We start from the raw sequence: 12,999 nt of genomic DNA, 5'->3' as shown, positions 1-12,999 counted from the left end.
GCATGTTTCCAGCACTCTTGCAGACTCTTCTCTCCTGGACTTTATCCTCTTTTCTTACCAATTCTGTCTTGCATCAGTTCCCTAAGCTTTCATTTCTCATAGAGGTAACTCAGCACACCTGGGAAGCATGAGTGCATTCATTTTTACTGAAGTAAAAACTCCTCTACCTGAAAGAAGGTCTTGGAGTTTGTGAGTTCTTGGTCCATGGGGAGAGTCTTCTTGCCCTGGAGGCTACAGCTCCTGCATGGTGTTGTGAGCCATAGCCACCACTGCAGTACATGTGATGAGTCATCTCTCTGAAGACCTGCATTGGATGAAATTGCAGTTCAGAGCTCCCCTGAGGGTTTCCTCAGCCAGCTTCAAGGTTACAGAAGCAGATTCTGCTTTTCTTCCCTGTGATCTGAACCAACGCTTTTCCCCTCAGCCCAGAAGAGCCCTAGTTCTTCAACCAGAGGAATAAAACAACTGAGGATTTATTGGGAGAAGGAAGAATTTGGCCCTTCCCTCCTCTCCCCCTCAGCCTATATCCACATTTGCATTGTCACTGGGACATCTGTCTGCTCTGGTCACTTTGTCCAGGAGTGGCCATGTAGGTGCACAGCCTCCTGTGCCATCTGCAGGAATTGTTAAGTAAAGGAATTTAAAAGAAAAAAGGTACAACGGCTTAATAAAGTTCTCATCTTATGTTCTCAAACTGGAACAGTTTGGTGTTTGGGGAGTTGAGTGCAGGTGCTCTGAGAGCCAATTGACATTGAGTTATTCTGGTTTTACAGTGGTGAACTTGAACAAATTACCCTTTGGGTACTTCCCAAGGGGAATGTTTGTTGACTCAGTTCACAAAGGAAGTAAGGATGTGCATTTGCTTGGGAAAATTACTATCCAAATCACAGCGTTCTTTGAAACAGTTGTTTGACTGAATACCAAAAAGAAGCAATCAGACGCTTGCCTTAAAAGACCTTGGAAAAGCAGTGAATGATGAAATTATAAATTTCTTCTCCCTTACCCCCTCAGAGCAGAATTATCTATATTTGGATTTCTTTTTTCAGCCCCAGAGAGGAAGTGAATCAAATTTGCAAATGGTGTTTGGACCAAATGCAATGAATTTGGCTGTGTCTCTTGCATGTAGCTGAACTAGAACAGTGTCCTGAGGAGCAGTGCTTGTTCTTGACTTGCAGACCCAAATGAGATCATTCTCTCTCCTAAGGACATTTGGTAGAAAAAAATGTGAATGTAGAGCTCGGAGGTTAGGCATTTGGGTTTCTCCCCATAACTATCAAAACTACACCAGGGAAGCCTTTTAGGCTCATTTTAGCTCCAGCTCCACTCCCACCATTGGAATGCCCAATCTATTTAGACTGAAGGTATGTGGGGCAGGGACTGCTCCATCTCTCTTGCTATTCCCACTTTTGAAGTATTTCCTAACCCATCCAGAGGTGTTTCTCTTCACTGAGTACCATGTCTCTCTCTTACCTTTACTCAGTGCTTTCTGCAATCCTTAGATCAAAGCTCCTCTGCTCCAAGATTATTCTGGATGGCAGGGCTGCTGCCTCCACTTTTGTCCCTGGGTGAAGTTTGGTGAGGACTCATTCAAGATGTTTTTCATTCTTGAGGCACGAAGTTAGTTTGTAGGAGAATCTTTTTTGATCCCTCATGAAATATGCTGAGAGCAGTGAAGTCTTCCATGGCTTGCCTGGGCACTTTGAGGATGATCTTAGTGTTACCAGATGGGGCACTTCAGTGCACATGCTCCTCTTCCGAGAGGGGCCAGAGCAAACAAGTCTGTATCTGATTTCAAAACTCAGATTTGTTATAGTCCTTGGCACAATGAGTGGTCCCCTCTGCTGTCATTGTTTCCCTCTGTACCTGCAGTTTACTCTTTCATTTCTAGCTGGTTTTTAGATATCTTACCACTAGCTTGAAAAATTCAGTGATCAGTTGAATAATAACAGTGTTCAAGTTATGCTAGTACTCTGAAATCTTTGTGGGGTCTGATCCTTCAATCCCATTCCCAGTGGATTTGATGCGATATACTGACTCAGTGAGAAGCCCAGGACTGATCTCCTGGAAGAAAGGGAAGATGTAGGAAGCTGAGCAATTAGATCAGTCCCTGGGATTTTCATTTATTTATTAAATCTTTCATTTAATTTCCCTGGATACGTAGGTTTGATACATTCAAAAATATTACACGCACCCCCTATTCCAAATCAGCAATGCCAGGAAGATGCATGCTGTGGATGCTTCCCAGCTGTTTTGTGTGAACTGAGGGAAGTTGGACTGGCCTGGCAAGTGGCCTAACTCTTTGCTGGAGAGGTGTCATCAACAGCAGAAGCGGTGTGTGGGCAGAACAGGTAGTTTCATCATGGGGAGGAGGAGGAGGCATGCATCACCTTTTGTTTAAGCAGAAGCATCTTCTTGGAATGCTATCCATTTTATCAGTTAGGGCTTGAACAACGAGCAGCCAGGAGAGGCTGGATATTGTAATTAACACAAGTGGAGGCAGGCTGCTGCGTCTGCCTGCCTACGTGGAGAAGAATAACCTGTTGAATTTGCTAGGAGCTATTGCTGTGTGGACAAGAGCTACAGTTAGGAGTACGGCAGCCACAAGTGGATGAAGTAGCTGCTTCAGAGCTATGCTGTGGGGAAGAGGCAGGGGCTTGGATATTGGACACTGGATGCCCATTTGGGTTAGAGCCTCCACTTTTGCCTCCTAAGCCTGGGGAGGAAGAATACGCAGCCCGTTCGCTTTTGGTTGGGTGAGCAAAGGATGGCTGCGCTCTCTCAGCACTTGAGGATCCTGCTGTGGAAGAACTGGCTAAGTGTCAAGAGGCAGCCGGTAAGTGTGAAAACAAAGTAGTAGAGAAGAGGGACCTGGAAATCACAGGAGCTGAGGAGCAAGGGAGGCACTGCAGGAGAGGAAGGTCACAGTATTAAAATAGAAATATTTTGAAGCCTGGTGATAGAGGCAGAGGGAAGGGAGGGAATGGCATAGAAGTGAAGGTGAGTCTTGCATTGCAGGTCTGCACGAGGGCTCAGGAGTCTAGACTGAGTACCACGGATGCCACTGTTGTTTCCTCGGGGCAGTGGTCTGTGCAAACAAAATCATGCACAAACTCATAGGCAGACCTGAATTAAGGCTGTAGTTCTGTACCTGCTCCCATGTGAGCAGACCCCACAGTCTGTGTACAGCCTCCAAGGAGTCCCTGTGATTTGGGGGCATTGGGGGGTACTCTTATATAGAGCAATTTGTAAAGGCTAGACAAAGAAAAAAGTAGCTTGGAGAGATGTAGGTAGGACAGATTTCCAGTGCAATACAGCGTGTTGCAAATCAAACACCCCAGACAGGTTTCTTTCCAAAAGATAAACCATTGCCAGCAATATCCAGAGAACAATCTGAACTGTGGCAGCATCGGGGAGGCAAATGTTCCTTTGGGTGGCATTGCGTGTCCAGGCAAAGTCTGCTCAGTAGTTTTGTCCCCCGCTGGTTTCAATACAGCTGCACTGTAATTTCAGCAGAAGCATGCTGCAGTTCATGGACTTGTATTGCAACCTGTCCTCTTGCTAGTAATCCAAATGGGATGGGTTTTAAACTTTTTGGTTAAATGGAAGCCTTGGCAGGTGCAGAAAATGCTGACAGAAGACAAAGGGCTATGGAGGGTGTGATATGAGGATGGAGCGAAAGACTTCATATCACCACATGCTTCTGCAAGGTCTTTTCTTGCCTGCCCTGTCCTGCCTCTGTTTTGGAGCCTCATTCAGAGAGGTGCTGAGTTCATTTGACTCCTTGTGATCCTCCATAGGAGCTGTGGAGATGCTGTGCACCTTAGAGTAGCGTGTCCTTTGCTGGTGCTAAGGATACAGGAGACTTTCTGAGGTGCAGAGGAATTCCAATAAATTACCTCTAATTTCTCAAGAGAAATTGTAACAGCCTTGTTAAAAGCAGGCGGCTTGGGTCTCTTTTACTCTGGGTACACAAGAGCTGAATGCTAACCTAAGCCCTACCTGTACTTCTGACTATACAGGCTCAGTTGCTTTAATTCTGGTTTCTTGTGGAGTGGAAATAGCAATTCTGTAGAATCGAAATGTCAATTAAAATAAAAATCTGGCCACTACTGATTATTATATGGCAGGCAATCCCTGCAACTTTCCTACATTTCCCTCTTGCTCCAAATTAGGGAGTTTGCTCAGTATGGAGAGTGTGTGAGGAGGTAAACCCAGATCTCTGTTCCCAAACACATCCTGATTTCTCTGTCCTCCTGCTTGTGTGTTTTAACCTGTGTAATCTGACTTCACTTACAGGCCAGGCTTTTAGAAAGCTTTTTTTTTTGTAACACGCATGTTTTGCAGGGGAATTGTTCTGTTGTGCTTCTCGGTTTCTGATAATGGGTGAAGGTGGTTCCTGCTGCTGCAGTGGTGTTGGCTGCCCTTGCTGGGGCTGACTGGTATATCACGGAATGGTCTGACACCAGGCAGCCCCTGTCCTCCCCCCGCAGACTCGAGTGCTTTCCTGCTCTGTTTATCAGCCTCTCCAGGGCTGGCAAACACATTTGCTTCTGCCTTCTGCTTTACACTTTATTTCCCCTGCGAGCTCTCTCCAGAGCCCGTGGAGAGACTGCCTCTACCTGTGCAGCATGGGGAGAGCTACAGCTTGCTTGACTGTCACTTTGTTGAAATCAGCTGAAGCTCTGCATCCATGGCCAGGGAGTGCCTCTACAGGTTACTCCTGCTGAGAAAGGAATGGTCATGAGTTCAGGAGGCAGCCTTCTTGGGAGCAAGGTTTGGCCTGTGTTCCCAGAGGGACTGGAGAATTCAGTGCCTCTTGTACTTCTGTTGCTTTCCATCTGTCACTTCTAGGCAGCTTGATTATTTAAACAGAGGCAGGAGGGAGAGAAAATGTGCCTGTGTCCAGAGATACTAAGTCAGGTCTGAGCAATTAAAGCTACTTTTAGCAGTGAAATAATTCAGCAACCAAAGCATTATGCAACCTATAGCACAGTGCTTAATGTCCCAAGAGCCAAATTGGGGTTGGTTATGGCTCCTTTCAAGTCAACATGTTCCACCTGCAATCAGTTTGGCCAGTGTGGTTGTCTTGTTTTTGTTAACTAGAAATGCCTGGGGACAGTGGGAAGGCTGTTATGTTGCAAGTGATGTACCCAGCTACTATTAAATCCAATTAAGTCAAAAGACAGAGATACTATGGGAAGAGCTCTCTGGAAAGTGGGGGGTAAAAGCACCATTTTAGCTGCAAATGGGGAGCTACAAAGATTTCCCTGAATAGAGACAATCAGTATTCATTTCTTCCCCCAAGAATATGACAGATCTCTTGCCCTTCCTTTAGGCAGCCTCTGACTAATATCAGTTTCTGTGCTGTTACCCCATAATTTTACTTTAGCCTACGTTGTACTAAACAAGGAGGATACGTTAATAATACCATTTGCATGTGAATTAATCAGAGTTGAACAGTGTGTTTGAGGACTGATTATAGGGAAAGTGAGTGATATAAAAAAATTATAAAAAGATGCTAGTTTCAGTGATGAATCTTGTTATAAATGGCAGTGTATATAGAAAAGGCAGGAAGAGTACTGTCTGTAAAAGCTAAAGTGTTGCTGAATGCTGAAATTATAGGAGTTCCCTCTCTGAAGAGATATGTGGGGAGGTGCCTTGTGGTTTGATGTTTGTCAGTTGCCTATTTTGGGGCGTGAATCTTGCTCCTACTTTCATGGCTGTGTCATGTCATCAGGGATGATAGGGATGGAGTTGCTGTAAAACAACCATCTTTAAGGTGAATTGCTCTCCAGGATTTGTTTGTCTGTTTGTTTGTTTTTATGTTCCAGTAAGCATTACAGGAAATGAAAACACTATTACAGGCTTGAAATTACTTTGGAAAAACAGTTTTCGGTAATACGTGCTGATCTGAAAAAAGTAGCAACACAACTATGAAAAATGGGATGATTTTGAAGAAAGACATCTTTGCAGTTTGAAAAATTGGCATGAAGATAGCACAGCAATTTTGCAGCACAGAATAGTTTGAGCTTAACTACTGATGGATGGAGAACTCTAATCTAGTAAGCACAGTAGCAAGCTAGCCACCTAGTGCAAAAGTAGTTGATTATTTGAATTATTGCATTTTCCTAGCTTACAAAACTCCAAGGTTTGTAGTTTTAAGAGTGACTGTGGACTTCCTACCTAGATTGGTTTACTACACTAGATGTTTAGCAGACTGTATTTTCTTCATTCTCGTCCATTGAAGTGGTCAGCCCTCATGTCAGAGGCAAGAGCTATATAAATATTCATGTTTTTTCCACTGTACTAGGCCAATTTTACATCATCTCTCCTCCATCTCAGCTCATCTATATGGACCACTACTGTCTGGAAATGGAAAGGTGCCAGGGAGTCAGGTTGCTGGGGTCGGAAGCTTGTATGAGGGATCCTGGTGATCGGTGTTCGAATGTGACTTCTCCAGCTGACTGGTTACACAACTCCATAAACCCCTTCCTACATCCTGCTTGAGCTCCATGTCTTATAAATGACTACTATGAAAATCCTTTCTTTCAGCTCTACTGTGAGGCTGAACTACTGTTTTGTGAAAAACAGTGAAACTTTTTGGGGACATCTCCCCCTTCCCCCCCCCCCCCCCCCCGCCCCGCCCCGACTTGTCAATTCACTTGTCAAACTCTTTAATTTTGAGGTATAATGAAATCAAGGTAATCTTTACCCGTCGTTTGGGCAGTGCCATTCACTGAAAGTCAAACCAACCTTTCACACAGCTCTTATCTTGATCAGCGTGTCCAAAAGTCTTGTACTTCTCAGCATCCTTTTGTGTCTCAAAGCTGTGTAAACACTGTCCCCCTTAATTATCAGCCAAGCTGAAACACAGGAAGGCTTGTGTTATTTTCAGGCTTGTTATTTGTTCTTGAAATCTTACGTAGTATTTCTTCCTGCATAGCTAATACTTGGGTTTTAATAGTATGCATACCAAGACAGTAGTGATTTACAGTGCATCCTATAACTCATTTAGGGTAGTACTTGCACATTCCAGACAAGCTCTGAGACATATCAATACAACAAATGTAACCGATATATTTTCATTGCTGTTTTATAGGTATGGTCGTTCATTTTAATTTCCTGGCCTGTGGTTGTTTTCATAATCTTGGCCATTATCCGTCTCAAATTCCCTCCAGAACCACAGCCAAACTGTAAGTAACCAGTTTGTTTTTATGTCTTTGGGATTTAGTTCTCATTTCAGTGACTGATGTGTTAATTTGATGTGTTTTGTTACTTTTACAAATCTGGCTCTTTGTAGTTTCTAGTGGAGATTTCCTGGGATGCAGCATCCTGTAAATAAAATGTGTGTGTTCCTCTGAGGTTATTTCTGTTTGTTTTCAAATTAATTTTATAATAAGAAACAACTTTAAAAACAGTCTCATTAAGATGCACCCAGATTCTGCTGTTCTAGACAGCAATATGAATTTACAAAATAAATTGAGGGACAAGAGGGCAGCTGGGAGATATCTTACTCAGCGTCCTGCTTTCGGCTGGGGTAGAGTTAATTTTCCTGGTAGGTGGCATAGTGTTGTGGTTTAGATTTAGTATGAGAATAATGTTGATAACACACTGATGTTTTAGTTGTTGCTAAGTACTGCTTATGCTAGTCAAGGACTTTTCAGCTTCCCATGCTCTGCCAGGTCCACAAGAAACTGGGAGGGGGCACAGCCAGAATAGTTGATCCAAACTGTCCAAAGGGCTATTCCATACCATATGATGTCATGCTCGGTATATAAACTGGGGGGAGTTGGCCAGCGGGCTGCGATCGCTGCTCGGGAACTGTCTGAGTATCGGTCGGCGGGTGGTGAGCAATTGCATTGTGCATCACTTGCTTTGTATATTATTATTGTTATTATCATTATTATATTGTTATTATTATAACTACCATTTTACTTATTTCAATTATTAAACTGTTCTTATCTCAACCCAGGAGTTTTTCTCACTCTTACTCCTCTGATTCTCTCCCCCATCCTACTGGGGCAGGGGGAGTCAGTGAGCAGCTGTGTGGTGCTTAGTTGCTGGCTGGGGTTAAACCATGACACTCAGGAAAATGAGTAAGGGCACAGGCTTCAAGTGGGATTATGAAGGTGAGGTAACAAATGTGAGATTGGTCAACATGAAAGATTTTACCTGGTGTGTGCTACAGGCAAAAAGCACCTATTTAGGTAGCTTGCTACTAAGGCTCAGCTGAAGAGTGGTAACTTCTTTGGTTCCTGTGACCTGGTGGTGTATGTGAGCCCTTTCTAGCAAGTCAAAGAGCAGCAATTTGGGTAGGTGAATAGTTGTTGGTGGTTAAATGGGTGAAGAGTTTATACAAGGTCATTTTCATTTGCAGGCCTTGCTTCATGGGTCAGGAGAATGTGTCTACATGTCAGAGCATGGGTGTGCTTGAATCTGCTCTAAAAAACTTACACTGATTTAATGAGTCCTTATTACCATCAGAAGAAGCATGCCCCCAACCCTGGCCACATTTGTTCATGAAATTATATGGTAAAACAGAGCAAGGAGTTTTTCCAGTTGGAGGCCTTTTTCCCTTCCAAAGTGTTAATTCTGAGTTGGATCAAATCCCTGATTCTGCTCTCTGTGGCCTCACAAGTGCAGTCCCAGAGGAGGGGAGAGGAGTGTGTGAAAGGGCTGGGCCCCTCTTTTCAGTGATGGGAGAAACACCTGTGTTGGGAGAAATCAATCATGAAGCTGTACTCTTTATCTGCTCATTAGAGGGGTTCCTTGCCCTTATTGTAGAGACCCTGAAAGTATACGCAAGATTCTTGCTTCATGTTGCACATCTAGTCTGCTGAATCACATCCATGTGCTGCAGCACAAAGCTGTGCAGAGAGCTTTTAGTGGGAGCCACAGTTTCCCAGCACAGGGTAGGAATAGGCCCTCAAAAATTACCCTTACTAAAAGATTTGCCACATCTGATTCATAGGAGAGACACCACCATGGATGACCTGCATCAGGCTGTCATCGGCTTGACAAGAACAAAGCCCTGGCACAGGCAATATTGGATTTTTATATGTGGGGCAAGGAGACTGACACAGGGGGAGGGGAGACAGTGGTGAGGACAAGCAGTTGTCTTCCAGAGTTTGTAGCTATCAGATGTGTAAAATGTGGTGGTGAGGGATCTATACTTGATGTGTGTGTGCACTGGAAATGTTTGACCCAGTGACATGTGTGATTCTCTGATTAAAAAGTCTTTGTTTCTGTGTGATGTGTGAGAAAGGGCCACATTGTGACAAATACTGGATATACAATTAGGATAGCCCTTGTTCCAGAGAGCTTGCAGCCTAATCTGTCTAAAGGTTTGTGTACCTCATTTTGTAGCCAGGGATGGAAAGCCAGACTGAGTGACTTTCTGACAGTATCACAGGAAGTCTTTAATGGAGAAGGACATTCTTGGTGTGTTAGGGTGGTCTCTTAACCCCAAGCCCATCTGCTGTCAGCAAAAGGCCTCTTTAGGCATGTTATATATTTTAAGTTCTCCCAAATTCCCTTGAACCAGTTGGAGCCAGCAAGACAGGACACGTATTTTGTGAAAACTCCAGATTTTGCCAGGTGTGGAAATGGCAGTCCTCCCACACTGCTCCATCAGTTGCACTTCCTGTCTCTGATAAAATCAGATAAGATGAATGTCAAGAGAGCCAGCTGGATGGTAAAATATTTACTCTTTTGCTCTATATGGTTATTAGTTTGAATGTATATTTACTTGGAGCATGTTTGCTCTGGATGGTTGCATCTCTAAATTAATGGATTGGAAGGAGTGTTCTTAGGAACAGGAGTAGCTCCATCAGTTGCCCTTTGCAGGAAAGGGGAAGATTGGGCAGTATCTTTGGTCTAGTTCCTTTTTCTTCTATAGATTAACGCTGTTTTGGGACAAGACTCAGTAAGTATGTGAGTAGGTGTCTGTCTCTTAGAAGTGGATGATAGGAACTCTCTGTTGCAAGAGAGGTTTTATGCTGGAAAATAATGGTTGTGGTGTATTCTTGTGATCCAAATGTTCAGAGGCCATCTAAGAATCCCAGGGGGATGGAGAAGAACGTTAACCAGAGCATCAATCAGCGAGTTTTCTGCTGCTTTTCTAGTTAAACAAGAGTAGCCAATTGACAATTACACTATTTTTTTTTGACAACTGGAGAAATGTATCAGCTTTTTGCTTGAAAAGCAAAAGATGAATAATTTCAAAACTTCTGTTTCTGATGGGGGGGAAAAAAAGAGCGGGTGGACACGTCTAGGAAAACTATTACAGGAGGGGTTTTTTTGTTTGTTTTGGAATAAAATCCACTTTATGCTGAGTTCCAGTGCCTGCCTTAAAAGACACAATCCTTCAGTAGTGACAAGAAGCTGTTTTCAGTTCTGCTGTCAAGAGATTATTGCAGGTAGACAAAAGTCAGGAAGCACAGGCACAGAGATAGAATAAGCTACTCAGATGCTGAGTTTTGAAGCCTTAGAGATAACTCCACAGAAGACCTCAGTCTGTAAGCTTCTCTCATATATTCAGGGCCACAGAAATACCATGAAATGTATTATTTGCTCAATCAAGCCAGCTCAAATTCAAGACAGGAAGTTCTTCTGAGGGACATCTAATACACATTCAATAGACTGAGAATTATGTGGAGAAATTACCTAGCAAATATCAGTCAAGAATGAGCAAGTGGCAAGAGCTTCCTGCAAGAGCAAGTTGCTTGCTTTGAATTATGTTGTGTAGCACCTAATGCAATGGGAGTTTGTGCCAGACTGAACTCCAAAGGGAAATGACATGCCAAATAAATGTCACCAGTCAAGAGGATGCTCACAGGAAAACTAAGAACTGAGGAAAACAAGGAGCTGAAATTCATCTGATATATAATTTTCTTCACAACTAAAGCATCTAGTATCTAAGAGGAAAAAAACCCACCTCTCTTCTTTCTTCTAGGCATCTGTTTCATGATCTGTTTCATTTCTGGGTCAGCAGAGATTATTGTCAGGAGAAATGAAAACCAGATTTCTCTTTCTCTGCATACCCAGTTCCTGTGATGATCTGAGAGTCTAACCACACAAAATCCCCATCCAACTTACTATGCACATTGAAGTTGTGGCTTTTGACCTTTTTATTGCAGCCCTTGTATTTGCTAAAAGGTATTGGGATGCATTTTGTGGCATATGTGTGGACTAGGAAGCTCTGGATTGGAAGCCTACAGTGTGAAAGCCAGTGAACTGGGTTTGATGGTATCTTCCAATTTTTTGTGCCTGTATCACCTGTTTTCTAGAGTGAGTAGGGACAAAAGTCCCTTTCCATCACTGCAGGTTTTTGCAAGGTGTGGGAATTGTGTACGAGATACAATCTGTCCCTCAGGGCTCAACCCACTCAGTCTACAGAGAAGCCCAATTACACACCTTGCTTCAACTAGCACTGTCACACCCTGTCACACCCTCCCCACCCGCTTTCTTCCTTTTCTGTTCTCCTCTCCCCTCCTGTCAGTTTGACCTCATCATTCTCTGTAGAAGCTCTCTTGGGTGTGGTTAGTTGTCCACACATTCAGAAACCCTGCTCTTTAGTGGTATGGAGAAGATGTGGTAGAAACCTTGCTTTCCTGTTAGACCCAGGGCTCTGCTCCCCCTGGCTTTCCAAGGGACAGACAGTGGGCTGCAAAAGCCATGCCTCATTCACAGATGTTCATCCTTCTTCATGGAAAGAAGCTGTGCTTTTGGGCCTAGTCTTAAAATCCACCAAATTCTTTCTGCCAGGGAATTTGTTGCCTGAACTCCTCTCAGTGAAGCACATCTTATCCTTCACCTCTGCCCAGAATTTCCACGCAGATTTCATCACCCCCATGGAGATGCCTGCAGGGTGTATTGCATTCACTCAGAGATATTAGTGATAGACTCAGTAGCAGAGTGCTCCACAGGGCTACTATTTGCAGCCAATATTCTGGGGGAATATTGTAATAGTTGAGCACTAGACTGTTTGCCAGTACCAGCATAGCTGTTTAGGTCTAGTTTAGAGCCAGAGCTGTGTGGCATAACACTACACAGGAGCAGCTACTCATACTCTGCGCTCATTCTTGGCTCCAGTGCTCCTGGGAGAGGGCCCAGGATAGGAGTGTCTCTGAGTTATACTCCATTCAGCCTTACTGTGATCAGTACCTAGGATTTGAACAGGTCCAGAATTGGTTGGAAAAATCAGTATGAATCATAGAGCACAGATCTGAGATGCCTTAGAAGAGAGGCTGTGGCTTGCTGTACCTGCAGACTGAGCTTTCCTGTGACTTTGTGCTGAGCACTATTACTGTGTTAGAGGTAGCTCAGGCATGAGTTACCGTGGTCAGGGCAGTGCCAGAAAGATGCAGGATGCTCTATATGGCTTAGAAGAAAAGGATAAGTGCAGATAGTATCCCCTTTCCCATACCGCTGGCAAAGGGGTAAGGCAGCTGGTTGTGATGGGTGCGAGGTGTCTGTTCTGCCAAGTGTGTGGCAGGCAGTGCCTATCACCCTCTGTCCTTACCACCCATGTGTGTCTCTGCCCCTCTGGCTGTTGCAGCAGGGTGTTGGTAGATGAGTTCAGGGGCCTTTTTCCCTGTGGGTCTGCATAACTAAAGACCTCAAACAGCTTTTAGCTCTGACTGTTCCCTGCCTCAATCCCAGCATGTTGCTCTGATGCAGAAGCCCTTAAACTAACTTTGTTCCACAGTTAACAAAGACCTTGAGCTGGGTTAATTCTCGGTGCGAGTGATGGCTGTGTGACACGTGTGAGGGCAGATGGCATGGAGCAAGGTGGGCCACAGCGCTATCCTTCCTCTGAGATACCATCCTGGAGATGAGAAAGCTCTGAAAAGATACTTGCACTTTAAAGGAATTTGCTTCATAGTTGGAGGGACCTGAACTCATCTCTTTTTCCCAGTAGTGTGGAAAAATTAATAGGTTCCCATGCTAATTACAGGGAGTTGGGGTGGTGGCTCAGCTACACAGGCCGCTCCATTC

At 44.1% G+C, this 12,999-nt stretch overlaps 1 protein-coding gene across 1 annotated transcript in view; it reads left to right on the top strand.

Annotated features, from left to right (window-relative positions):
• Positions 1-2,764: 2,764 nt before the first annotated feature.
• Positions 2,765-12,999, top strand: part of ABCA12 (ATP binding cassette subfamily A member 12) — an 88,746-nt gene continuing 78,511 nt past the window's right edge. The window contains exons 1-2 of the mRNA XM_075710204.1: positions 2,765-2,833; positions 7,100-7,193. Of these exons, the coding sequence (XP_075566319.1) occupies positions 2,765-2,833; positions 7,100-7,193 (163 nt within the window). The remainder of the gene's footprint in view (positions 2,834-7,099; positions 7,194-12,999) is intronic.

Source organism: Pelecanus crispus, chromosome 5, assembly GCF_030463565.1.
Source record: "Pelecanus crispus isolate bPelCri1 chromosome 5, bPelCri1.pri, whole genome shotgun sequence".
In the NCBI taxonomy this organism is placed as follows: Eukaryota; Metazoa; Chordata; class Aves; order Pelecaniformes; family Pelecanidae; genus Pelecanus; species Pelecanus crispus.
Note: the sequence above shows the minus strand (reverse complement) of the source record. Positions and strands in the feature narration are given on the sequence as shown.